At 35.9% G+C, this 27,112-nt stretch overlaps 5 protein-coding genes across 7 annotated transcripts; all 5 read right to left on the bottom strand.

Moving 5' to 3' along the window:
* Window positions 1-694: 694 nt before the first annotated feature.
* tbx19 (T-box transcription factor 19) lies at window positions 695-9,395 on the bottom strand (the record flags this gene model as incomplete). Its single annotated transcript, XM_079378333.1, has 8 exons — window positions 695-932; window positions 1,022-1,157; window positions 2,119-2,307; window positions 2,426-2,487; window positions 3,795-3,856; window positions 4,234-4,368; window positions 6,729-6,993; window positions 9,163-9,395. The coding sequence occupies 8 exons, from the start codon at window positions 9,393-9,395 to the stop codon at window positions 695-697; spliced, it is 1,320 nt and encodes a 439-aa protein (XP_079234459.1).
* Window positions 8,905-16,301, bottom strand: LOC306845487 (vesicle transport protein SFT2B-like). 2 transcript variants are annotated; one of them, XM_079378331.1, is made up of 8 exons: window positions 16,056-16,301; window positions 15,732-15,821; window positions 15,555-15,640; window positions 14,743-14,824; window positions 14,602-14,637; window positions 14,393-14,451; window positions 12,614-12,643; window positions 8,905-12,197 (listed from the first exon to the last, which is right to left on the bottom strand). In XM_079378331.1, the coding sequence occupies exons 1-8, from the start codon at window positions 16,116-16,118 to the stop codon at window positions 12,158-12,160; spliced, it is 486 nt and encodes a 161-aa protein (XP_079234457.1). In that variant the 5' UTR covers window positions 16,119-16,301; the 3' UTR covers window positions 8,905-12,157. The 2 variants fall into 2 exon arrangements, with proteins under 2 accessions (XP_079234457.1, XP_079234458.1); XM_079378332.1 differs by having other exon boundaries at window positions 15,732-15,817; window positions 16,052-16,232.
* Window positions 16,302-16,610: 309 nt separating this feature from the next.
* LOC306845219 (uncharacterized protein) lies at window positions 16,611-21,280 on the bottom strand. The gene is made up of 4 exons (XM_079377885.1): window positions 19,822-21,280; window positions 18,162-18,419; window positions 17,725-17,823; window positions 16,611-17,406 (listed from the first exon to the last, which is right to left on the bottom strand). Exons 1-4 carry the CDS (start codon window positions 20,017-20,019, stop codon window positions 17,299-17,301), a joined length of 663 nt encoding a protein of 220 aa, XP_079234011.1. The 5' UTR covers window positions 20,020-21,280; the 3' UTR covers window positions 16,611-17,298.
* Window positions 20,482-24,805, bottom strand: LOC306845216 (PI-PLC X domain-containing protein 1). 2 transcript variants are annotated; one of them, XM_079377882.1, is made up of 6 exons: window positions 24,405-24,805; window positions 24,178-24,314; window positions 23,551-23,679; window positions 23,306-23,461; window positions 22,358-22,538; window positions 20,482-21,347 (listed from the first exon to the last, which is right to left on the bottom strand). In XM_079377882.1, exons 1-6 carry the CDS (start codon window positions 24,508-24,510, stop codon window positions 21,100-21,102), a joined length of 957 nt encoding a protein of 318 aa, XP_079234008.1. In that variant the 5' UTR covers window positions 24,511-24,805; the 3' UTR covers window positions 20,482-21,099. The 2 variants fall into 2 exon arrangements, with proteins under 2 accessions (XP_079234008.1, XP_079234007.1); XM_079377881.1 differs by having other exon boundaries at window positions 20,587-21,347; window positions 24,178-24,775.
* A 162-nt stretch (window positions 24,806-24,967) lies between these two features.
* LOC306845217 (PI-PLC X domain-containing protein 1-like) lies at window positions 24,968-26,988 on the bottom strand. The gene is made up of 7 exons (XM_079377883.1): window positions 26,866-26,988; window positions 26,665-26,790; window positions 26,242-26,372; window positions 26,037-26,159; window positions 25,765-25,926; window positions 25,456-25,627; window positions 24,968-25,340 (listed from the first exon to the last, which is right to left on the bottom strand). The coding sequence occupies exons 2-7, from the start codon at window positions 26,750-26,752 to the stop codon at window positions 25,102-25,104; spliced, it is 915 nt and encodes a 304-aa protein (XP_079234009.1). The 5' UTR covers window positions 26,753-26,790; window positions 26,866-26,988; the 3' UTR covers window positions 24,968-25,101.
* Between the last annotated feature and the right edge of the window lie 124 nt (window positions 26,989-27,112).

The raw sequence follows: 27,112 nt of genomic DNA, 5'->3' as shown, positions 1-27,112 counted from the left end.
TATTGTTGTTGTAAGACAATCATTTGGCGAAGTGATACGGAAGTGTAAAGCGGTCGAGTGCGTTTCCTTAGAACGTTCGTCAGCCAATCAGATTCAAGCATTCAACGGCCCCGTAGCATAATCGCTGTTTAATCACGTCTCTTGTGAATTGAACCCATGACCTCTGTGCTGCTGTGACTTTGACGACAACATTCACACAAAAGCTGTGCTCAGATCCATTGCAATGACTTGTAATATACCAAATTACGATATTACGACGTTTACAACACTGAATGCACAAAATGTTTCCCTTTTTCTACCATAAAAGATAAAAGATGGCCCTGTCTAGATATGTGATCTTATGAACTATGCTTCTTTGTTTCTTACAGAGACCATTTGTCTTTCTTTTAGGATCCTTAGAATTCCAGTCTGGCAGAACCCTTTTGTTTTTTGGTAGCCCAATTTGGTAGGTGCCTCAATTATCCTAATGTTTACTCCAGGGAAATCAAGTACATCAACCTTTTTCTTATGATGGGGTTACTGGAGGAACTCCTGACAGTAGAGTTCAACAGGAAAAAAAGCTATTAAGTGTAGATTCAGAGAAAGGGCTGATAGCGTCATTTGGGACAGGACCACTGACACGTCAGCACCAGCTGTACACTCATAATCTTCAAAGATCATGTACACCTCTTTCTTGGCAAATAAATGAGAACACTCAAAATGAATGGGTGGAGACAGAAGGCCAGCTCACCCCACCTACCCTAATGTGATTGGCTTGATCTACACAACCCTCAGAGCTGGCTGGTCCGTGGCCCTGCAGTAAAGAGCAGGGTGATGTTGAGGTGGAGCCTCCATCTGCGGGCTCCTCCTGGCTGTGTGTGGCGCTCCCAATGCCCCCTGGAGGACTGGATGATACAGTGCAACTGCTCACAGTCCACAGGCATGGATACTGACTGAAAAGCACATGAGCTTATTTACATCACCTTAGTGTTGGAAATATTATCATATTTTGCAAGACTTAAAAGTCGGTTTTCTCTCTGACCTGCTGACTCCAGGTGAGCTTGGAGCAGGTTGCATAGACAGCATTGCAGCAGGACCAGGAGGAGACATACCTGTCCATCCCTCTTGACCAGAGAACATCTGCACAGCACCTGGACTCAGATTCTCAGATAGAGACACTTCAAGGAAAAATGAGAGAACCGAAGTGAGTTTACAAAGAAAAAACTGACAACTAGAAAAACTTGACGTGAAACGATATGCAAGACATTTGTCAATTTGGAGCTTGAGAATGGATCCCCTTACTTTTATTATACAGAAATTAATGACGGATACATTTTTAAACATTTCTCCTCTTGTTATATACAGGAGGAGGAAAGTCATACAAGTTTGAAACATGACAGTGAGTGAACAATTACGTGATTTTGATTTTTAGATTAATTATTCCTTTAATACAGGGGTTCCAATTTTTTTGTCAGCCAAGCCCTTTGAACACAAAATATTTGGAAGTAACCCCCAAGATTTTAAGATAATATTTCAATAATTTATAGACACATTTGTATATTTATGGTTCAATGATGACTGTTAATGGTTGCATGCCGTGAAAGTAAACGCATAAAATATTTAATCTTTTTTTAGTGTTTTCATTTATTGTTTTACAAAAAAAAAAGAATATACAGTAATATATTGCTGTTGTAAATTACAAAAAAGTACAAAAAAATATTATTTGATAATTATAACAATAATTTTATTTTACACCGCAAGTTACAATAATACTTATGTTTTAAATTGATCCATTTCAAATTTTTAAATCCTCAAGCTTTAATTTTGTTGACATGCTCGTGAAATACAGTAAACGTCTATCCACAAAAATGTTGGAAATTATGCAAAAGTGAATATAAAAGAGAATCCAGTGCACACTGCGTTCACAAATGCACACTCACAGCACATGCAGAAACAGAGTTTGTGAGAAGAAGCCTTTGTCGTGAACCAAAAATTCAGTTCTATTAATTATTAGCTTTTCATCAGCATACAAACCCCCTGCATTTCCTTCTTGAGCCCCCATTTGGGAAACCCTGTCTTTATACAAAAAAAGCACGATTGTAATTATAGACATGATTAAACTGCACCCTGTTAAATTACCTGAGTTATGGCCACGGTGATGATGATGGCGGGGCAGGTAGGGCGAAGGGTACGGGGCAGCTCGGTGCCCATGCAGGCCTGGGTAGTGTTTGTACCCATGGTGGGGAGTAAGCGGTAAACCTCCTGGGTACGGAAAGTTACCACCACTAGCAGAACACAGAGTGTCTGGATTTGATATGAACCATCCGCCTGCAGCCAACAAATAGACACCACTATGATTCACATAACACGATGCTGTAAATATTTCTTAAGTACACCTATAAATCAGATAAAAATGATTATGTAAACAGAAAAATGAATGACTAACAGTGCGGTATGCCCATATGCTGGTTTTCAGCTGGAGGTTCCAGATGATTCTTAGGATGGCTCCTATGGAGAGAAAAAGCTTCATGCATGAGACTCTTATGTGTATTAATGGTTAATAATACACAAATTAATCACATACACTATTGTTCGAGTTTGGGATTGGTAAGATTTTTTCATGTTTTTCAAAGAAGTCTTTTATGCTCATGTAACAAGTTTACAGCATCATTACTCCAGTTTTCAGTGTCACAAGTTCCTTCAGAAATCATTCTAACATGCTGATTTAGAAACATTTCTTACTGCTATTTGTTGAAAACAGATTTGTTGCTTATTTTTGTGAAAAATTACTTTTTTTTTTTTTTTTACACAGGATTCTTTGATGAATAGAAAAAAGTTCAATAGAACAGCATTAATTAAAAACTGTTTGTTTTTTTTGTAGTAACAATCCAAATATCTTTACTGTCACTATTTTTAATGCATGTATGCATTAATGTAAGTATTAAACATACTGAATGGTATAATGTATGCAAAGATTACCTAGATTATCACGAGTCTGTTTTTGACTTTTTTCCACTATTTCTATAATTTTTAGGCAAATCATGTGACACCTGTCAGGTTTGTATTGGATGTACATCCTTTCACAGGTAAATGTTTCATAATCTCTCTTATACTTTTACTCTTATCAATACATATCGCTTTCAATTTCACTATTCATATTTCACTGGTGTATGGACTGTCCCGGAAAATGTTTTCTGTAATTCAAATATATATATATATATATATATATATTAGTATATATTTATTTATTAGTTAAATGGGAAAGTTTTATATCAAAACAGTATTAGTATTCCTTTAATTTCTGTTCATTTAAATAAAAAAATCATTATGGAATCTTTCTTTTTCCAATTGTCATGAATATAATTTAATAATGCAAAATATTATGTTCCTAAAATATGCAGTAATTTAACATGTTCATGAGATTCACTCTAATAGTTTAAATTTACACTGTACAGTCTAACTTGAGTAGTTTTTCAGGGGAGTGCTGTACCTCGGCTCTGGTGTAGTTATGACTATATTTACTGGAGTACAATAATTTAGCACTCATTTCACCAGCATTATTGTGTAAAATCTCTCACTTCACACTGCCTCTCCAACAAGCTCCTTTACTCACACACTCACTCGATTCAAAGCATAAACGTTTAATAATTGGTGGCTAATCACGGCTGATTTCGCACAGTCATGCAAGCTTGACTAGCGCTAATGCCCGCTATGATATTATTATGAGTTGAAATACGCATTGTTAACTCGGTGGGAAAACTTATCTTCTGACACTGACAGTGTTTGTTGTTTAATGCCATTTAAATGAATTGTACCTTTCCTTTGCATCGAGGAAAGCTTTGGCAAACGGATTGTGCTTTATCTTCAGTGCAGTTATCTGTGAAAAGAAGAAAAGGATTGTGAGGATAAAATATCTTATCAACTATTTTATAGTCGTCATATTTTGGATTTAGCAAAACATAAGCAAGCTTTATTTTAAGAGTACAGTTTACCAAGAAAGATTTGCTCTTGTGTCATATGACTTCAGAAGACTTTTATATAGGATACTGTAATGCACAAGTTGTATAGACTACTTTTAGGAGCTTGATTATTTACTTTCATTGCATGGACAAGAGCAGCAACAACAACATTTTTCAAGGTCTACAGTAGTAAGAAATGTGGCCTGTTTTTTTATTAAATTATCGAATTTTCATTTTTGGGTGAACTCTCTCTTTAGATTTGTTTAACCTAACTGTTTTGTGAAGATGCTCTAACCTCTTCATTCTGGTAGGCCGTTACAGCGATGAACTGTGTGTCTGTGAAAGAGATGTTGGTTACCATCCTGTGGCTGCCTCCTACACGAACAATGTGAATCTGAGGCTCGTACTTATGGAGAGAATTCAGCATGATCTGGACCAGGTAAACAGAACAGAGGAGAGAAAAGGAAAGAAAGAAATATATATATATTTTTTTACAGAAGATTACTTTTATAAGATATATAACATACCGACTTTAAAAATCCAGTTGCATACTGTACTAGAATATATTTTTAAATTAATTTTGTGAATTTAAAATAAGGTATCAAACAGGATGCAAAACCGAATGTAAAAAAGAATTACCAACACAGAATGAAATCCTTATCTGTTGTAAATGGCTATAATAATACATTTCATTTTCCAGTTATGAGTTGCCCATAAATCCACACACACATTGCATATCACATATTTTACATATAATATGTGCATTTAATATATTTGAAAGTGTGATTTATTCCTGTGATGGTAAAGTTGAATTTTCAGCATCATTACTCCAGTCTTCAGTGTCACCATGTTCATTCAGAAATCATTCTAATATGCTGATTTGCTGCTCATGTCAATTATAGTTTAATGTCTAATTTTATAGATTCTAATTTTAATGTCAACTTCTTTGTATAAAGTTACCTGACATAAATGGTGGCTATTTTGCAGAGTTGTATGGCAAAATTAAAACTCATTTGATGGCTGTGTTCACCCAATAATGAAAATCTGTTACCATTAACTTACCCTCAAGTTGTTCCAAACCTGTATGCCTTCACACAAATGCTGAACACAAAAGAAGATATTCTGAAGAATGTTCACTGCAAAAAATACTTTTCTTACTTAGATATTTTGTCTCGTTTCCAGCCAAAATGTCTAAAAATCAAGAAAGATTTAATATTTATTAAGTGAGTTTTTGCTTGAAACAAGCTAAATAATCTGCCAATGGAGTAAGAAAAATAATCTTGTTTTCTGTTTGAAATAAGATTATTTTTCTTACCCCACTGGCAGATTATGTTGCTTGTTATAAGGAAAAACTCACTTAAATTTGACTGGAAACAAGCCAAAAAAATCTAAGTAACAAAAGCATTTTTTTGCAGTGTTGGTAACTAAACAGCTGTCGGTAGCCATTGACTTCCATAGTATTTTTTCCATACAATTGAAGTCAATGGCTACCATCAACTCTTAGGTTACCATAATTTTTTTAAAATATCTTCTTTTGTGTTCAACAACTGAAAGAACATCATATAGGTTTTGGACAACTTGAGGGTGAGTAAATAATGACAAGATTTACATTTTTTGGTGAACTATCCTACTATCCTATAATAATTGTAGACTATTTTATCAATTGTAATTGTCAATATGTCATAAAACAGTGGGATTAGAACTCTGTCATAACATTCCAAGTTATCATCTGAAAATTTGGACAGTATCACCATACGGTATATTGTTCGGTCTACATTTAGATACTGCATTGTCTTTGTTTCTGTGTGAAAAAAATTCTTTGGATGACTGCAGTGACCACATCAAGCACGAATAAATCTATGAACCGAATTCTGAGAAACAGACGAATGGAACGAGAGAGAAAAGCAGCATTTTTTTTTTTTACTCTAATTGATCAATTACAATGACTGATGAGGGGCAGGTACTCATCTGCATGGCTACAAGGGACATAAAGGGCTTTGTGTGCTTTTCTCTCCCCGCTGCCTTTTTTAATATGTTGCCTTTTTGAACATCTAAGGACTGATGGCTAAATTAATTTTGCATAGAAAAACAGAGGTAATTACCATAATGTACAACTAACCACAGCAATTATTTAATTTAGAGCTGGTTCTCGCTCATCGTCCTCTCTGCTGCCAACTCTGCGTTTAAAAACCCCGGTAAATAGGGAACAGACAGGAATAGAGGAGAAGAGGATGGGGTGGCGGGGAGGGCACAGGGGAGGGGTCATGTAAATACCAATAATAATTTGGTGGCGGAGTCATACTCGAATGGAGCGGGCTGGAGCACCTCGCAGCGGCCCCGCTGAAAGCCAGGATGGCTAGCTGAAGTAGACCACTTTCTGTCTGAACGGCAGGAAGTGCATTAAATGAGAAAAGTGGCAATTAAGAGCTGTTTATTCCTGTTTACATGCAGTCCTTGCTGAACAAAGGGGCTCCATAGGTGAAGTGGATGCAGAGGAGCGCACTAATTGTATAAATGCACACTTGAAATTTCCCCGTGGCAGCGCACAGGGTGATTAAAGGCAGGCCAAGACTCCTAAAAGCTACAGAAGCCTGTTTGGACACACAAGAGCCCTGAGAGGCTACTCAAGATTACGGAACGGGTCATGTACGGCTTTACACACCATGAGAGTTACAGGTGCATAATGTGCAGAGGGCCTTTATTTATTTATTTTTTTACAGGGAATGATTTAGTTGAGAAATCGACCGAAGAAAGTGCAGTGGGAACTTTGTGTCTTGTTTGTGTCAGCACCTGACCGCCTCCGTTGAGTTTGTTGGTCAGTTTGACTTTGTTGAAGGACACCGGTGCCTTCATCCAGTGGGCACCGAAGTTGGGCGAGTCGGGGTGGATGTAGACGCAGCTGTGACTGTGAGGCTCAGGTTTGCCTGCAGGGACCCACTCGCCGTTCACGTACTTCCAGCGGTGCCCGTCTGCAGGGCTGAAGTCCAGCAGGAACGAATACATGGCATTGGGATCCAGACCCGTCACGCTGACCTTCAGGACTGGAAACATCCTCCTACAAAAGGACAGAATAATGCTCACTGGATCTCCAAAAAAATGCTTTTTCAAAGCTGTAAATAAAACAAAGGTTATTGGAGTTTATTTTCAAGGAAATACTATTTTAGTCTTTCTACTTCAAAATTTCCCACTTAATTCAACATGTAGTTTCTTGATAATTATTTCTGAGTAAAAAGCATCTCTGAACCAGTTGTATGCTCTTAAAATAGAGATTCTTCATTGTTGTTGATGGTTCCATGAAGAACCTTTACCATCCATTGCATAAAAGATTCTTTCACACTCAAAAATAAAGCTTCAGAATGGGGTTTTTAAAGCGACGCCACAGAAGAACCATTTTGAACCTTCCAGTGAACAGTTCTTAAAAGAACCACATTTTATCTTATAAGTATGAACAACATTTTAATAAATCTAAAGAACATTTTTCCACTATAAATGACCTTTTGTGGAATAAAACACTAAAAGTGGTGGACTGAAAGGTTCTTTGGAGAACCCAAAATGGTTCTTCTACACCAGGGATACTCAAATCTGGCTCGCGAGATCCACTTTCCTGCAGAGTTTAGCTCTAACCCTAATCAAACACCCCTGAGCATGCTAATCAATGTCTTCAGGATTATTAGAAAATCACAGGTAGGTGAGTTTGATCAGGGTTGGAGCTAAACTCTGTAGGAAAGTGGATCTCGCGAGCCAGATTTGAGTATCACTGTTCTACACCATTGTCTTCTGAAAAAACAAGACATTTTTCAAAGTATCTTATAAGTGTAGGAACAAACTTTTGAAACATCTTGTGCTTTATTTTTTGTCCATACAACGAAAGTCAAAGGTTTCCAATGGTGTTTTGAACTCAACTGACATGGATTTCCCATAAAGAAGAATCAAAGTCATACAGGTTTGGAATGACATGAGGATGAGTAAATGATGACTGAATTGACATTTCTGGGAGAACTCTCTTGTCAATCTTATTCAATCTGTCCAAAAACTGTCACACACTCACATACATGATTAAAAAGTTATCCCAACAATGATTCACACTGCCTGCCAAAACTCTACAAGCACGAACTTCACGAGAGTTTGGACGCTAGTCATTTTCCACCCCCCACCCCCACCCCACATGATTATTTTTTATGGATGAGAACAAGTTTAAGAGGGGCTGCAAATGGAAGGACACCCACCTGCAGAGCTGACCTGTAACTACTGAATGAGTTGGTCAAGTCACCCTTCAGCTCGATAACACCACAACAAGCCTTTTCAATTAAATTAATCTGCCTGTTCCAAAAAAACATGAAAACACCACCATGTGCCAATACCAGCAACCTGCCTAGGCATGCCAAGGCATTTTCATCGAAGAACAGAGAGATAACTGGACCACAGGGACATAGTTTGATTTTATTAATGAGAACACTTCTAAAAAATGAACACCAAAACTACAACTGACAAATTAATAAATATTTTCATAAGGATTAGACTAACAAAATTGTTTTTAAAGATTAGATTCAAACTATCACATTGACATTTTTCTGTTCTCTCAAGAAGCAATATTACAGTCCATTTTATTTTTACACTGACCCCTAAAAGTTAAGATACCTATCATTTAAGTTGTTCATACCTATAACATTTAAAAATGCTTGAATGTCATTGGCACCTGCAAACCTTTTTGTTTTCCATTTTTGAAAGAATTGAAAGAAGTGTTTTGCTTAAAGATTGTTTGTTATTTTGTTTAAAATAAAAGCCACTTGATTTGATATTTTGTTAAATAATGCAAACACATTATGATGAATCATAACGTCAGTGTCCAAATACTTTTTGGGGATAAAAAAAATCTCTTTTAAAAAATGTCTTTAAGACGCGAATTTCATACTATTTCTTCTTTATACCAATTACTAAAAAACCGCATAAAACCCTTTTTTTTGTTGACAAAACGAATTAAATACTATATAATAATAACCATGGGTTCTTTACTGTATAAACAATAAGAACTTTTGATCTACTTGAATGTAATTTGTGAAAAATAAATCCGTTAAGTTCGAGTAAACATCACGAATCTGTTTTCCAGCAGCGTCTGTGCAAAACAAATGTATTCATTAATACATTAAAACTGAATTAATTAATTAACACCGCTGCTTTACCAAAATACTTTTACAACTTTGGCATCAGGTTGATGGTGGCTCACCTGCCGTTCTTGGTCACAATCATCTCATTGGTCACTTCTTTGAATTTCCTCCAGAGTTCGGGATCTTCCAGGGTAACTTTGAGCTGTTTCTCAGTGGGGTCTCCCTTCTCTCGGCCGGCCTGTAACTCGCTCTCCACGACGCTCAGCAGTCTGGTGATGCAGCAGTCGTTGCTGCCCCGAGCACCGGTCACCGCTCCGCCGCCGTCGCTCCTCAGCTCTTCCTCCACCTTCATGAGTGACGGGAAAATCTCACACGCGCTTGACAAGTAGCCTACAAAATAACTGGACTTTAACTTTAGCTCTCTAGAATTTGAGAGGAGATTTAGACGTAACGCTGTGCCTAACACAACTTTTAGGTGACTTCAATCATAAAAGAAAACGACTCTCTTTAGTATACTGGCAGTGTGTATGTTTGATCTGTACCTTCAGCTCTCTGCGACCACCTGTTCTTATGACCTGCAGTCACGTGGGCTTCTCCGATTAAGTGATTCATTCACAACACATTGTTTTCAGTTCAAACCCCATTTTAATGTTCTACATTCAAGTTCATTTTCAACATTTATATTTAGGAAATATGTTTAAATTACAGGAAAAAACTGGGCAGAAAGTTCAAAAGGAAACTTACAGGCATAACAATCAACGTATGATAGGCTAATAAACACTACCTTAACTCAAGCAAAGGAATGAAAAACATGATGCAAAATCACGCTCCGGATTTCTTTTATATAAATGACTTCTGATGTTCCTCTGCTTTTTCAGAACCATGGACAGCTCGTAATTTTGTGTGTGTGTGTGTGCGTAAAATATATCAAAATTGTAAATGTATCAACGACGTGAAGTAACGTTATTTAAAAATAATTAGGCTAACACTTAAAAAAAATATTATGTTTATTATGTTTCTAATTTCTTGAAAAAGTAATTTGGATATTTTTATATTTTTTTCTGTGCGGCTTAAAACTATCAGCAGAAAAATACGTTTTATTTATATAAAAAGATCAATCAAATGTCAAAAAAACTCAATTAACTACAATTATCAAACGATAGAACACAAAGCACCCTTCTGAATGTGTATCTTTCAGATTTTTAAAACTAGTCTCTATATTTGTGCCTTTTATTAAAACGAATGTTTTGCTCTGGTCAAACGGAAATACTGATAGGCTAGCTTTATTCATAACATACATACTTTTACGTAAGAATAGGCTATTTTTCAATAACTGATTGGAAAGACTAAGAGTTTAACTTTCTTATTTGTTACTGAGCCATATTTAAAGCTTAAAACAGATTAGAGCATTCGGTTTACACAAATGTGCCTCAATTTGCTATGACCTGATATATATTTACATTATAACTCTATAAAACAAGGCTAAATCGATATGGTTCCTTTTAAATGAATGATGGAGCTGTTATTTGTATAGGCCTACGTGATGCATTAAACCCCATTTAATGAAGTCGGACTGGTATGAAACATCAGAACATCCACTTTGATTCACAAGATGTGAGGGCGTAAATAAGGGCATACTGTCAAAGAGCTTTAGTATTGTGGAAGCCATGTGGAGCAGAAATCAAATACTGGATGTTCTCTGCAGCAGAAACTCGATCCAGCGACCGGTGGTCTAATCACAGAGCCACGCGCATGGAGATTAGAGGATTCAAAGAGTTTAAACCCCAAAAAAAGAGTCTCATTAGCAGACAATCCTCCCATCAGCAAACCAACCCTCCCTGACCTTTCACTAGCAGAGATGACTTACGCACATCAGTCTTATTGAGACTCACAGGTGCATTGTGGGACAGGGCTTCATTCTTAAATGACAGCACGTAAGCACTTATTCATTTACAATACGATGCACTCACATGAAAATGTAAATAAAACTAGAATTAGAGAAGGAAAATTGATTAACAGACTAAATTAAATCGAATAACGTTTAATAGCAACGGTTGTTATAATGTCCATACAGCATTACAATTCTTAAACACCTCAGATATAAATTATTTTCATAGAAATAATGCAAATCTATATAATGAAACAAACATGGGCAATTAATTGTCATTTCCATTTCAGTCATGATAAAATTATTCTGGAATGCAATTTTTTTTTTATACATATAAATAAAATGAACCTCTGCAGTAAATATGTAAGCAGACATACAGTAACAATTTTAAAAAGACAACGAGGAAAACCACCGTTATTTCTGAAATTAATACCGTTAAAAGAAAATGTGTCTGAGATGATTTGAAAATATGACAATCAGTAAAAGCCACATATTTTTGCTCCTAAATAGAAAGAAATAGTGTTGTTTGAAGACAAATGGACCATGAAGATATATATTGGCACCCTAACGAGTGATTAATATTTGACTTATCTAATAAGATAGCAATAAGTAACGAGACATTTCCGTCATCTGTTTACTTACCTATAATAGATAACTTCTGAACTAAAATATAATTGGATCAATTATTTAGAAAGCCCTTCATAATGGTCTTGTTCTAGCAAAAAAGAAATAAACCTAAATACTAAAAAAAAGAAAAGAAAAACTGCAAACACTGGTTACATTTCTACCCAATCTAGTCCTCAAGTAATCCTTGGATGACGGCAGAGAGGAAGGCATGTAGGGAGGAATTATTAAGCAATTACACAGCAGTTAAACGTAAAATAAGCTGCTCCATCTTGCTGCACCAAACATGTCACTAGTTACAGGGCAGTGTCTGAAACTCGACCATTTACCTAATTAGATTGTTTCATCCTTCATATTTTCCTACTCGAATGTAAAGCACAGGTGTGCGTGTGTGTGTGTGAGAGACAGAGTACTTGTCTGTGTGTGCTTGTTCACACAGATAGAGAGTGTCCATCCGTAGGGGAGAGTAAGGGGAGCCTGTGGTGTGGTGTGGTGTCTATGCCAGGTTGCAAAGTGGGTACATGAGTGGCATTGAAGGCAGCACCGAAGCTGGAGCCAAAGCAGCACACAGAGAGACAGCCAAGGCCAAATGTAGAGGCATCTCACTTGAAGCACGCAGAGAACAACTTAATAATCGCATCCCTACATAAAAACAAACAGCCAAAGGTAAACAAACGCCAAAGCCAAAAAAAGAGATGATTAAAAGTGTCTTTTTTGGCTGTGACAGAATGACAGTTTTGATTTTAGTCTATAATGCAATTATGAGGATTTTTACACACAATAGGCACTTAAATTGCAAAACTGATATTTCAAAATGGAAATGGCATGTATATTATACATGTATATATTGTATAATAGATAATATTGCAAAAAAACATTTAATAAATAAAAGCAACTACTACAATAAAATAATTAGTTAAATTGGTCCAGTGACAGTCTTTGAGATCTGCAATTTTTTTATGTTGCTATATCACTTAGCTAATTTATGCAAATGACTGTCGATTTGTATCAACGGCATTTTTTAAAATGTATGGTTTCAAAAATATAAAGAAACCCACCTTGCAAAAGGAATGAAGGATAAGCTATACCTGTGAAATAAGAGAAACAAATAAATAAAAATCGTAAGCTACATTCTCTTATGTTTTATGGGAACTTTCAATAGACATCATGATTTTAATACCGTAAAAGTACATTCTCTCCTAAACCTAACTCCCTCCTAACCTTAACCCTCATAAATAACATTCATTTGTACAATTTCAATCAATCAAATCAAATCAATCCATTCATCGTGATTCATATGCTGCTTTCCTCATGGGGAGCAAAAAATGTCTCCACAATATAAAAAAAATTCCAACCTGATCTCATGGCAATTTGTACATATTCTAATTTGTACGTTTTGTGAAAAAACAAGTATTTCACGAGGTGGCAAATTTGTAGGAATTCGTAGGAATGACCACCCCCTAACCCTGCCCCTAAAGCTACCCTTCACAGAAAACATACAAAATCACATGAGCGAGGTCGTACTAATTAACCACCTCATAAAATATGCACGATTTGGTCGTGAGATAGCGTAGACAAATTCAGGTTTTAGTATACTTGTGGGGACATTTGGTCAGCATAACAGAGTTTCTCACTCACACACACACACACACACGTTGTTTTTGTGGTTTATGGGGACTCTCCATAGGCGTAATGGTTTTTATACTGAACAAACTGTGTGTGCTATTGCCCTACACCAACCCTACACCTAAACGTAGCCCTCACAGGAGACTTTGTGCATTTTTAGATTTTCAAAAAAACACCATTTAGTATGTTTTTTAAGCCTTTTGAATTACGGGGACATGGGCAGTGTCCTCATAAACCACCTTCATATTGTAATACCTCTGTCATACCCATGTCATTATACAAATTTGTGTCCTCATAAACCACAAACATGCACACACACACACACACAATAAATAAGATGTCATTACAATTTAATATGGAATAACAGCAGCATTCACTGCATTACTTGTATTTTTTATTATAGATACCAGAGCAGGGCCACTATTGGCCTATTTGTATAGCTTCTTGGTAAGAATGTCTGTTAAATATCTTCAGTGTAGATAAACTATACAAACACTGTCCATGTGTCACAATCCCAACTGTTGCTGATATAACTCTTCCTGTTTCATGCACTTTTGCATCAACTTCTTGAAGACATCAATAAACAACATCTTTGAGTTTCTTGTTCTGTGATTGAAAGGTTGATTTAACTAATATATTAAAATATATTAGATTTGTTTAGCATGGATTTAAAGGTGCCATTCTTGAACTTCTGCTAGACTTAGCGACTGTATAACACACATCCCCTCTTTCCAAACTCCACCCACCGAGACCACTGTAATCAGAGATGGAGCAAGAAAGAGGGCAGAAGAACATCTCAGTGCTGCCAAAATCAATAGCAGCAAAATAGCATTCTGGCGCTTAAATTCAAAGATCCGCTTCAACTCTCAGATTCCTGCTTCGAATATGTTAGCCCACTGAAAGCAGAAAATAACTTCTGAAAGCTTTACAAAGCCCTGGGCTATCACAGGTGTGAAATTTCAGGATGCCTATTACAGTGATATCTGTCAGGTAATAATGCCAGTCCATTAAAAAGAAAACATATCGCTTACAGCACTACATAGTTCAAAGTTCAAGGTTTTTTTTTTTATTGTCTTTATCACTGCTGTTCTCACTTTCACTCATTTTTAAATATACATTTATGTTTGTGTGTTTGTCAATATACTCCATATATACAATTACAACATTTATACAGTCATATATAAAAGAACGTAACTATGCTGGTATCTTACCATGTAAAGGCCAAAAACTGGAGGACACAGAACAGCAGAGCAAGGCCTTTGTTCTTCCACTAAATACAAAAAGAAATTAAAAAGATAAAGGAAACAATTACTTATCATAATAAACATGCAAATTTACAGACTGTGTTACATAACACATTATGACACCAATTTTATAAGCATAACAAAACAAAATCATGCCAATTAAGAAACACACTTACCCAAAAAGCAGCACAGAAGGTTAGCACCAGGCATGTCTTTAAAAACACAAATGTTTGGTTTACAGAAAAAGGTCTATTAGAGACACTGCATCTATCTGTGCATTAGTCTATGAATATCTGTATATGCATGTGTGCTCTCACAATCATAATGCCAGTTGCCAGAGCTCTCGTCTTGTCACACATCTTCTTGAGTTGCTTTAATGGACCCATCAAGAACATTGTGCTGAAAACAATCCACACCCAAAAGACCTCAGGATTGACTTACAGATTCTCACAGATGCTACACATGGGTCAATCTGTGACATTTCTTTTTTCCATTCATTTATTCACAAATGCTTTACCATTTGCAATCCATACAGAAAATTAGTTACATGCATTAATCTGTGGTGAACATGTTTTAAATCTCCAAAATAATAATTCTGATATATATTTGGGGGGATATTACATGAAAAGGCATAATAATATATAATCTTTGATTATTATTTCTTCTTGTCATTTTGTTTTTACTTAGTTCTCATACGATTAGACAAAATTCTGGAGTATCAATGTGTTTTTATTTTTTGAGCCATTAAAACTGATTTATGGTTTCTCAGACATTAAACATAAAAAATGAGATATTTCGACTTCATGGCTCTGCAAGGTTAATTTAATGTTTTACAAGAAAATACTAATTGTATTTCAGGTTTAATTCAATGTAATTTGCAGTTTCTTTGTAATTGTTTGTTAGCTTTACTAGCAATTTCTGAGTGAAATTTGTTTCTACATAGCTTTTTCAGTGTGTTTATATCAATTGACATTTTAAAGTCACTTTCATTTGTCAAAAAAAATACATCCGTATTTGTCACTGACCACATGCCAACGCAAACATGGTGAACCATTATAAACAATGTAGCCAGTGACACTCCTTGGGTGAAATAATATCTGAGGTGGACAGATAAAACTGCATGACTCACCTTAAAAGAGAAGCAATATTACCTAAACTGTAAAAGACTGCAAAGAGTGTGAGTCCGCTCCTCGGCACCCAAAGCAAGCAGGTTCCCTGATTGACAAAAGTAAGGAAGGAGTAGATGTTTGACTAGTATGTGCAATTAAAATAAAACGATATAAAACGATTCGTGGACTCGTCTTACCAAAACTGAACACAAGACGCCCACCACAAAACACGCGATGAATCCCTTGACTCGCGTGCCCCATCCCAGTGTTGATGCTTCATTCGCTGCCTAAAACAGCATTTATATATTCATGTTCACCATAAACAGAGATTTAAATCAATATTCATAAACAGGCAGGTATTAAGCTTATGCTAATGAGAGTGGGGTAAGCACATGCACGCAACAAAACAAGTAGCAAAAGTCTAAACGATACCCCATCACTCTCTAGATATAATTAAGACTTAAAAAAACATTGAAAAGTGTAATGCAGTAACGTTAAACTGTTAAACGCAACTAACTTGCCTGCAGTACGTTGAGGTCGTCATTGCCATCTTGGCCACTCAAAACTTTCTTTAATTTGTCCATAAAGGTTCAGGTCGATGGGGTTTTTAAAAACAATCCAAAAAAGACGTCTCAAGTTAAAAATACTGTCTCGAAGCTGCTTCGTTCAAGTAAATAAGTATCGATTCGTTCCTTTTCCTGTTTGAATGTGTAACAGGTGCATACTATAACTTCCGCGTGTAGCCACGGCAACAATTACGCGACGTCATTACGCTCGACGTTCTGAATCGAGTTTTGTTTGCTTTCGTTGTTTAATCTTTAATACGCTTGCATTTTGTATTATAGTCACACCGATGGAATAAAGTAGGCATCAAGATGTTTCTAGACAATCCATGTAGAAAACTGAGTAAGAGAGGTGTGAAAAGTATTAAGAATTTACTTTTTTTTGTGGAACTGTATTGCCATTGTTTTATCATTTAAACTTTAAGTATCTAAATATAACATACTCAAGCTTAGCTTAGCTAGATATTTACATTAAAGTAACTTCAGCTGTGCAAAATAACCCCACAATAACTTGTTTAACCACAATTGCTTTATGTTAAATTAAAATTGGTATAGTGTACAATTGTTTAAAGCTCATTCCAGACATGCAATGAAGTTTATAATGTAAATAAAACATCAAAAACCTCCAGGACAAATATGATGACGACACTGAAATAGATTTTATTGGCAGTTTTCTGTAAAAGTTTAGGATGTGAATTTGACTTGTTAGTTCAGTAAGAATCAGCATAATTCTATGTCAGGATGATCAGTGAAATACTGTATGAATTTTGTTTCACAAGAAGCACATTTACTCAAGTACACACCTGGGAAATGCAGGCCTTCACTTTTGTTGATAGTATTACATTAGATACATGTTTTGAAAACAGAACATTGCGAGTAGGCCTACTTTAAATGACTTGCTCATATAGTGAGGTACAGTATGAACAAACTTCACACAACTTGTTCAGTTTACTTCAATTTTTGCAGAAAAAGATATACACAATAGAAAATAACACATTTTCTTAATATGTAAATATGATTATAAAAACAATATAACACATAGTGGTGTTAAAATCAGAAATGCTCTACCAATCTGTTTCTCCTGAATAACAAAATCTAATTAGTCATATGACCACCTTTTTTGTAGCTGGCTCTTTATCCATCATCATGTTTTGGTTACCCATCTGATGTCCAAGGTAGTTTGAATGGGAGCTGGAAGAGCTCAGGGCACTATTACTCTGGTAGATGTCCAGTACAGGGGCTCTGGCATGGCAACATGCTTTTGACACGTGGGACAGGTCTGCTTGGTCCACAGCCATTCCTCTATGCACTACACCAGAGAAACACGATATTTAGTTACATTCAGCTGTTTTGTACAGTGCTTTCAAAGGACAGTATCTCAATACACCAGTGAACAAAACACAGGGGACAACAGCAAGTATGAAACTCCCTAAGATGGTTATGGAGATGAGGAAGAAGTCTTAGGAGTAAACAAAGGCTCAGCAGCTAAACAAAAATGCAGAATAGCTCTATTATCTGAAATGTCCTGGTTTCTGGGCCATTTATATTTGGAAATGTATGTTTTCTGAAGTTAAATTTGATCATTTACAATATCCTGGCAACTAGTTTCCAAAGTCTGAACCTTTACCTCACTGTGGAAGCTGTGGGAACAGTGAAGCTGTCTGATAACTCCTCCTCCTTTGCGTAGGTTGTCATGGCAGATCAGACACAAACTGTCTGCATCACTCTACAAAAAAAAAACACCACATTATATCAAGCAGCTCGGTTAGTTTCATCGAATTATATTTGATCAACATTACAAAAATGCAATTCCATTTTCTGTGAAATAACTTTTTTTAGTTTTGTTCATTTAGTTTTTGCTTCGGGATATAACATATCTTGTACTTACACTGAGATAGCCTCAAATTTCTCTAGCCTGGCAAAAACATTGTATCGTAACAATAAAACAATCTTATTTTATATTTGCCCTTGTGCTCTTGTATCTAAATGATCATGTGATTGAATAACCTATGGTAATCATTCACAGTTTTACACATTACAAAAGCAAAATCATATCACACCAACCAGAGACATGACATTGCGGCTCCTAAACCGAGCTTTACTCTCCAGAGGCTCGTGCACCTCAGGGATGGTTGGGATGGCATGTGGATGCCGTTCGCATACGCTGCTCTTGGTGTGCGCTCCCTCCTCACTATTGGCAACATGGCTGGAGCGAGAGCACGGCCTTGCCTCACCGCTCTGAAGCCAGTGTTTCAGGTACGCTGGGCTAGGGCTAGTGGTGGCAGTGTGCAGACGGCTCAGATGCATCGCATTCAGCTGAGCCTGAAAAACATGAAGGCATGCATAAAATTAAGTTGCACATACAATTAGTGAAAAGCATTAGTAAAAAGTTTAACTGAAATTTAGAAGCTTGTTTTTTTTTTTATATTGTTGCAAATATTCAAAAAATATTTTTTTTGTTCCACTGCTTGTACATTTCACAATTACAAAAAAATGGTAAGTAATGCACTGAATTTAACATGAAATTTTGAAGTGGGTCTGAAATAGTATTTTCTTGTTCCATGTACTCAAATAATCTTTTTATTTGCAACTTCGAATAATGCTTACCAAATCGAATTTGATAATTAAGAATGATGATAGATTTTTTTTTTGTGGAAAGATTTGTATTTTTTTTCTTTAATGGCAGCAGTAGTTGAGCTGCAGAAATCCACATGTTTGTGTAAAATATGATGTTCCATACAATCAAGAGCATTTTATACGATGAGTCCACATGGAATACAAGTGCAGAATCTTACATACTTCTTATTACTTTTTAAATCAAATTAATTATTTTAAAATGTTCCGACTTCATTGGCATTTTTGATGCAGACACAGTATCAGTATCACAGTAATTTCAGGATAAACTGTTCTTAAGAGTTTGGATTACGCAAAGGTGTCCTGCATTGATCTCTGATATCACTAACCTGTAAATAAAAGTGAAAATTGAAATGCACATTTTGATTCACAACTTAAATTAGCCATTTTTATGTTCAAAATGTGACATAATAATAATAATTTACAATTAGGATCCATTTTTAAGAGAATTGGTCTTCATTACTGTAGGGAAAACAGTATGACATCATGTTTTTCTTTTACCGAAGAATATTTTTAACAAATCAGTGGTATTAAAATAATTAGTTTTAGCTTTAATAAAAAGCACAATTCATATAACTGAGTTGAGATGGTCTGAATACTTGCAAACCATGTAAGAAAACTTCATAAACAGTGACAATACAACACCTTATAAAGTGCTTTAAAACATTTTTACATTTACATACCTTCATTTACAAGAAAGTACAATTTCAGTCTTTCTGCATCAAAATTTAACGTTTAATTCAATGTTACTTGCTGTTTCTTTGCACTTAATTGTGAAATTACAGTAACTAGTAACCCTGAGTGAAATTTTTTTCAGTGCGCAAGGATGACACATAGTTATAGAATATAATCTATAGAGTTAAAATAAAAATGCAAAATTAACTAAGAAGGTAAGATAATTAAATTGCTTTAGGAAAAGCCCTATTAAGCAAGTGTGCTTTGAGATACTATTTAAAAAGTGTTAATTTAATCAGCTGCTCATTGGCTCTCTGGAAGAGAAATCCAGAGCTTGGCACCGTAACAACTGGTGTATTTAAAAGCCTGTATGCCATACAAACTACACACAAACAAACTTATACTGGGTACTAACCGGACATGGAAGTGAAGCTCTGCGACTGGCCAGTGATCGACTTGGAATAGGGACATCCCAACTGCTCTTACGCTCAGCCTCTGGCTCGTCTTTCTCTTGTTCTTCTTCTTCTTCTTCCTGCTCCTCCACATCTTCCTGCCCTTCATATCCTCCCTGAAATGTGGTAAAGATTTCATCTTCTTCTTCCTCGTTCTCCATGTTAAACAGCCGTAGCTGTCTCAAGGCTTTGAGACGAATGCCTCTGAAAGAGAAACTGCGAGGAGCAGCAGCTTGAAGCTTGTGACTGGATTCTGGATGGGCCTTGGATTGCCGATTAAGCCTCTGTAATTAGATCCCCTGGTTTTCTTATTCCATCTGTTTCCTCTGGAACTCTAAGCCTCATAGAGACGGCACAGGGACTGATGCAAGCTCCTTTAACTCCTCAATAATCTATTTAGGAGAGAGGTGGGGACTTGGAAGAAGAGGGAGGGGATTCTCAAAGCTCTCTGCAAGAATCTATTCTAGATCTATTCAGAATGTTCTAAATACTTGGGATACTGCATGTATAGAAAACTAATACAATGCATTCTTGAAAAAAAAAAAATCTGGAAAATTATATGCAGGTTGGTAACTCTGGTATGAAAAAAATGTTGCCAAAGAAACATATTTGTTTTTTTCCTTCAGCTTAATGAGACGTTAAAATAAAAAATAAAAACTTCCTTAAAGAATTTCAGAAAATTTTTTGTGGATATTTTCAGATATTAAAAAGGCTGGAAAAACAGGCATAAAAGTAAAACCCATGTTTATTTACCTCGTACAACCTACACAAACTAAGTGTGAAAGGCATCAGTGAACTGGATTATCATTTAAGTAGATACTATAAATGTTAAGCATCTTAGAGAGCGCACTCTAAAATTAGACCCCACAGATACATGTAACCCACATGGACTGAAAGCCAAACAGAGTGTCAACAATAGATGAAGTCATGACAGGACATTAGACGTTACTAAAATTAAGCGTGACTCATTGGACAGGTAATGCTATAATCTATTGAGCCACTTAGTCTTTGATTATATCAATCTGCCCTTTCATCAAATATCCAAGAACAATCAGGAAAAAAAGATTTGTTTTTGACATTTCAGTAGTTTGATGTAACTGTAAAGTTGCATGTAACATTATTTTGAGACATGTATCAAACAAAAACCTAAATATGGATTGCCTGTAGATGGCAGTATTGCACAAAACATTGTTTCCTCACAGTTTAGGGACTGTCATACAAGTTTATGGCAAATTAGTGAGTCAAGTCTCTTTTAAGAGTCTTTGATTGAGTCTAATAACCAGCTGGGTGAATTCACTGCTGAAAGCCCCCACAAAATCTGCACAGATGATGTTGACACATGATTTGCCCGGGCCTGGGCGCTGCTGCTTCACCCAGTTCAAGAGCAGACTATAGGAGCTCAAGGTCATGCTTTGCAATGACTGGCACGGATGAGAAAGAACATACTTGGCATCCTCAGTTAGGTTCAGACCAGCAGCAAAAAACTGACCTGAAAACAAATTCAGGGCAATTATTTAGGGAAAACAAGCTTTAATGAAAGATGTTTTCTTTCCTTCCTCCCGGCTTCTTCTTCTGAGACAGAATTTCTAAATGTAACTCCTCCTTTAGGCTACATCCACCAAACTCAGGACAGACCTTCAGACTGTACCATATATTTTCTAACTGATCATAAATACGATTTTTAAAAACCAGATGATCAAAACTATGAAAAAATCCCAGAGACTTTAATTGAGAGGACAAAACTTTCACACAATAAATCTAATAGTTTTTAGGCTACATTCAACAATTTAATCACAGATCAGTTCATTATCTATTTATCTAAATCATATAGCAACATGATTAGCAACATGTTAAATCATGCTAAAGCATGCAATGTTGTAATAATGCTAGAAACATGCTATAAATGTTAAATAATGCTAGCAACATGCTAGAAAGTGTTAAATAATGCTAGCAACATTATAACAATGTATAAATTGCCAGCTTGTTGCAAGTTGCAAATGTTTCTAAATCATGCTAGAAATATTCTAACATGTTAAATCATGATAGAAACATGTTAGTAATGTGCTAATGCTAGGAATGCATCATACTAGCTACATGCTAGATATGTGCTAAATCATGCTAGCACGGTTTCAAACATTTTATTAATGTGTTAAATCATGAAAGTAACGTTAACTCATGCGTAACATGCTAGCAATGTGCTACATCATGCTTGCAACATGTTAAAATGTTTAAAACATTCTTGATAATGTTAGCAACACGCTAAAATTTGCTAACAATGTGTCAAATAATTTTGAACCATGTTAGCAGTAATGTACTAAATCATGCTAGCAAGATGCTAAAACATGTTTGCAACATTGTATTGACTTTCTCAGACTTTTCCAGAGAAAAATCTTCAAACCTTGCAAAATTGTTTCAAAGTTTCAGAAAAGGCTTTGTCAAGCCAACAAAAAAAGTTTGTCATTTAACTTTATCTATCTTGTTTTGTAATTAATTACCGACCTGGTCTTCCTTCTGTTTTTCTCTCCTCCAGGTAGGATATGACATGTCTTGGATCTGATGAATTTGCCCACCAATATTCACACTGTGGCCACAATTCCTCATATCCAGACGCAGCTGAGTCATCATATGACAGAATAACTTGATAATTGTGATTCCAACAGTGCCACAGTGAGGGTATGATCTGAAATAAAATAAAAATAGAGTTTACTGAGATATATGCGGTGTCCAAATATGCCTACTATATATAGTATATGTGAGAGACAGTACATGAAAAAAGTAACATGTCAGAAGTCATAGTAGGTGAAAAGTACCCGGATGACCGACTACTTCCCCTGATATTCTGAAGTGCACATTTGATTGACACTTTACTATCCCATGAGGCAACAGGAGATGATTTGTGAATGGCAGAGAAGTAACTGATGCTGGTAGATCACATGCCAATAACAACATGGCGGATGCAGTAAGTCTGAATTTCATTCATATGACCCATATTCATACTATACAGAACATACTGAGTTTGATTAAGACATATTAATGGTCATAAAGTATTTGTCAAACCAAACATTGCACCTACTAGACAGTATGTATTCTTAGATGCAGATATAGTATCTAAAAAGGTATTGTGGCCACGAATTAAGAATTTGTACCATTGTTTAATGTAATTTGTGGTCACGATTTTACTAAATTAAACCAAGGGCACACATTAGTACATTGTGGGCACAATTTAAATAAAATAAGGGGAAAAAAAATAAAAAGTGGCCATGAATAAATAATTTGTGGGAATTAAATCTTAATTTGTGGTCACAGTATCTATTTTTGTCCAGAATGTTATATGCAGTGGTCTGAACTATTCAGATTTTTTTGTTACATTTACATTTGTTACATAAAGAAATGACAACACATACATCAAAATTCAAGGTATTGCATAAACATATGGAAATTACTTACGTTATTGGGACACATTTTATGGTTAAATGTGCTTATGAGGAATTGAATGAGGTCTTTGTGTTGATCCAGGTTCATGTCATCAAAGGCAGAAAGTGCAATAATGATCACTTCCTTGGTGTGCTGATATAACCAGCGAGCAACTTCTGTGAGCGCTTCCTTAAAATAACAAAACCAGAACACAACTAAAGTTATTTTTGACTTGGAATGAGGTATCACCATTATTCTAAAATTCAGACCAACCATACCTTCACTGTCAGAAGAGAGTAGACCCCATGTGCAAAGTAGAAAACTTTATCAGGGTCTTTTATCTTATGAGCTATTCTTAAATCAAGAAACCGAATGCCTAAATCCAGCTGGTTAGAGATGCTATCTTCCTGGATAAAAAAAAGATAAAAATAACCTAAGTAAAATGTTGTATATCATCAACACCCATCATTTTGTCATAATTTGTCCATACTTAAGTTGATGTAAACCTACATGACTTCTGTGAAACACCAAAGGAGGCAGAATGACTCACTAGGGATAGTTCACCCAAAAATTAAAATTCTGTCATAATTTACTCACTCCAAGTTGTTTCAAACCTGTATAAGTTTCACAAAAGATGATATTTTGAAGAATCTCTTCTTTTGTTTTCAATAGAGGAAAGAAACTCATATACAGATACAGATGTAGAACAACCTAAAGGTGAGTAAATGATGACAGAATTTTCATTTTCGGGTGATATATCCCTTGATTAACTTGTGTCATATGTCAAAGATGCAGTGTGAGAGTGCAATGAAGTGACTGAGGCTTTTAGTCACTGAAGACGCTCTAAAACATAATCATACTTCATACAACTTTAGAACAACAACATATCTCATCATCGTCTGTACCTGTGTTGTTGCCCATTTGATTATACAGGGCCGAACGATACAAGGAAACCATGAGTCTAACACTTGCAGCACCCTCGGCGAAGACTTCAGTACTGAGGATTTCTCATCTAAAGAGTAAGTCATGGTGTCATGACTTCCTGAAAAACAGAAATTATTAAGCAGTAAAAATGTCAATAAATTGCGAAACAAAAATAAAACATGAAAATAATCAGACGTAGTTGACGTACCGGGTATAGCGAGATTCCACAGCGGTATGTCCCACAAACCCGAGGGCATCTCGGACATCCAGTCTGAACAACAGCTGGAGATGCATAATCTTTCGTCATCCCCCATTTGTTACGTTTTCTATGAACAATTAACCTAAACACTTGTATTCCTCACAGTAACAACATCATTTACTGCACAGCGGCCGCTGAAACCAAAAATAACCATTGTTTCCGCGTTTTTCTTCATGCGATGCCAGACAGAAACGCCTTGTCAAATGATGTAGCCTACAGAAGTGCACTTGTTTGACGAGATTATTATAACCGTGAAATATGAATTTGCTAGAGTTTGGAAGATTTTTCATTTGCATGTCGATTTCGTAACACTTTTCGTTTCTTGAACCTGGATGACAACAATGTTAGGGACCGTCTAAAAGTGCGATTTCTTTTTCTTTTTTTGAAGAGACCCAAAACAACAACACTGGTTCACATTTGAATTTTTTTATTATTTATTGATCATTTTACTTTGGTTATTTGTTTAATATGTTAAATGCTCAACTTTTTCAGTAATCCACCATATAGGCTATTCCCCTATAGGCTACTAAACTTATGAATAATATATATATATATATATATATATATATATATATATATATAGAAAGATTCTTAAAGATTCTTTTACTGTTTGAAGGAGATCTCATGCAGACTCAAAATACCATCTTCATGAACCATTGTCAGCATTGTTGAGCTGAACGATATCCTGAGCAAAGCTATTCACTCCAACAAAATCTCCAGCAATGATGTTGACACTTTCTTTGTCAGATCCTGGACGTTGCTCCTTCACCCAGTCAAGCAACAGAGGGTAAGCCGTCATGGTCTTATCCTTCAAAGACTTTATGAGGTACAGGAGCATGTCATTCCCATCGAAAGTCAGGTTGAGACCAGCAACAAACAATCCCGCTGTTGACCAAATGGACACATTAAGTGCAAGGGATAAAACATTTTTTGTTGTTTCAACCAATCGGACTTCAGTAAATTTAAGGTATTTTTAAGCTATTGGCATCTCTTAGCTCACCTGGTCTTCCCTTTTGTTTCTGGTTATTAAGGTATGAAATGACCTCCTTGGGGTTCGAATTATCTGCCCACCAGTACTCGATTTGAGGCCACAAAACAGGATCATCAACATTTCTGTTGTCATAAGAGAGGATGACCTGGTAGCCAGTTTCCCAGCAGTCCTTGAGTGAGGGCTTCACATAAATTGGAAAAAAAAAAGTTTTAATGGTTATTAAATCATTGCTGGAACCATTTGCATCAGGTCCCTGAATGAATTATTTCCCTCAGTTTGTGAGGATAGGGCTTTGAGGTCATGGCAAAGGGTATGTACCACTTGAGGCTTAGGACAGAGTTTTGTTTTGAAGTGCTCTTTGAGGAAGTTGGTCAGGTCGGTGTGTTGATCAGCTGACATTTCTTTGAAATGTGAGAAAGCAAGGATGACAACCTCCTTAGTATGCTGTCCTAACCATTTCTCCAGTTCTGTCATTCCCTCCTGTGGTGATTCAAAGTTATTAATGTTAGCTGTCATTACAGTTTTCCCATTAAGCTGTTGAATGCAATTAACGTAAAAAGAATAACATGAAAATGAATCAGGGTAATAACCTTCACAGTCATTGTTGTGTATAGTCCATGATAGAAGAATAAGTCACTCGATTCAGGCTTCCCAGCAACCCTCAGATCAAAGTATCTCATACCCGCATCAAGCTGCTCAGAGATGTTTTTTTCCTGGACAATCATTTGAAAACATGAATATAGACGGGCTCCTGACATTTATTGTGATATTACTGTATTTTAATAGGTACTTTACCTGGGCAGTACCCCATTTTTTGACAATGGGCCTTAAGAAAGTACTGAACATCTTGTCCAAGGCCTTTATGTTTTTAGGTTCCAGTACTGAAGAGTCCATATCCAAGCTGTATGCCATAGCATCATGGCTCCCTAAAAGAAAAGTTTGTTCTGTTTCAGTTTTTGTCTCTCTTCAAGTCACATAGCATCCTATGTTCACTTCATGTTTGTTCTATGTGATGATATGCTAATATAATGTAAGTTTGATGGAAAGTCTGGAACATTTGTATTTGATTTTGATATGTATACAGTGAATGCACTGTAAAGTCACTTTGAATAACTGTATACATGCTAATGAATTAATCCATTAGTTTTGAGTTGGAAGATGGTTATTAATATCCGAGAGCTTTGAATAATAGTTGTTGTTAATATTCACATTACTTACCTGGAATAGCAAGTTGGCTCAAGGGGATTTTTGTGAATTTCTCATTAAGGTTAGACATCCAGTCAGCTAGACTCTCTTTTTCAGCCATTTTCTTGTTCTTATCCAATTTTTTTGTGGTCCAAATGCCTAGGTGAAAGGAAAAAAACATTTTATGGTTTACAGCTATCCAAACAGACCATTTAGTTAAGTATTATCACATACCTTTTTGTGTCCTTTTTGTGTTTGACAATCACAGCATTCGGATTGCATTGTTTTATATGTAGTTTTAGACAACACCCTCTGGTTGGGTCATTATGAATCGCTCATCCACATTCAGTGTGTCCCGCCCAGGTTTTCTTTCAGTTCCTCTAGATTGTAAGGCTAAGAAGAGAGAGGTCAGCATATTCACCTCAATATAAAAACACAGACTCTCTATTGCCCATTTTCCACCAAATACTGCAAGAATTTC

This window comes from Barbus barbus, assembly GCF_936440315.1.
Source record: "Barbus barbus genome assembly, chromosome: 25".
NCBI lineage: Eukaryota > Metazoa > Chordata > Actinopteri > Cypriniformes > Cyprinidae > Barbus > Barbus barbus.
The sequence above is the reverse complement of the archived record's forward strand: the minus strand, read 5'-3'. Positions and strand labels throughout refer to the sequence as shown.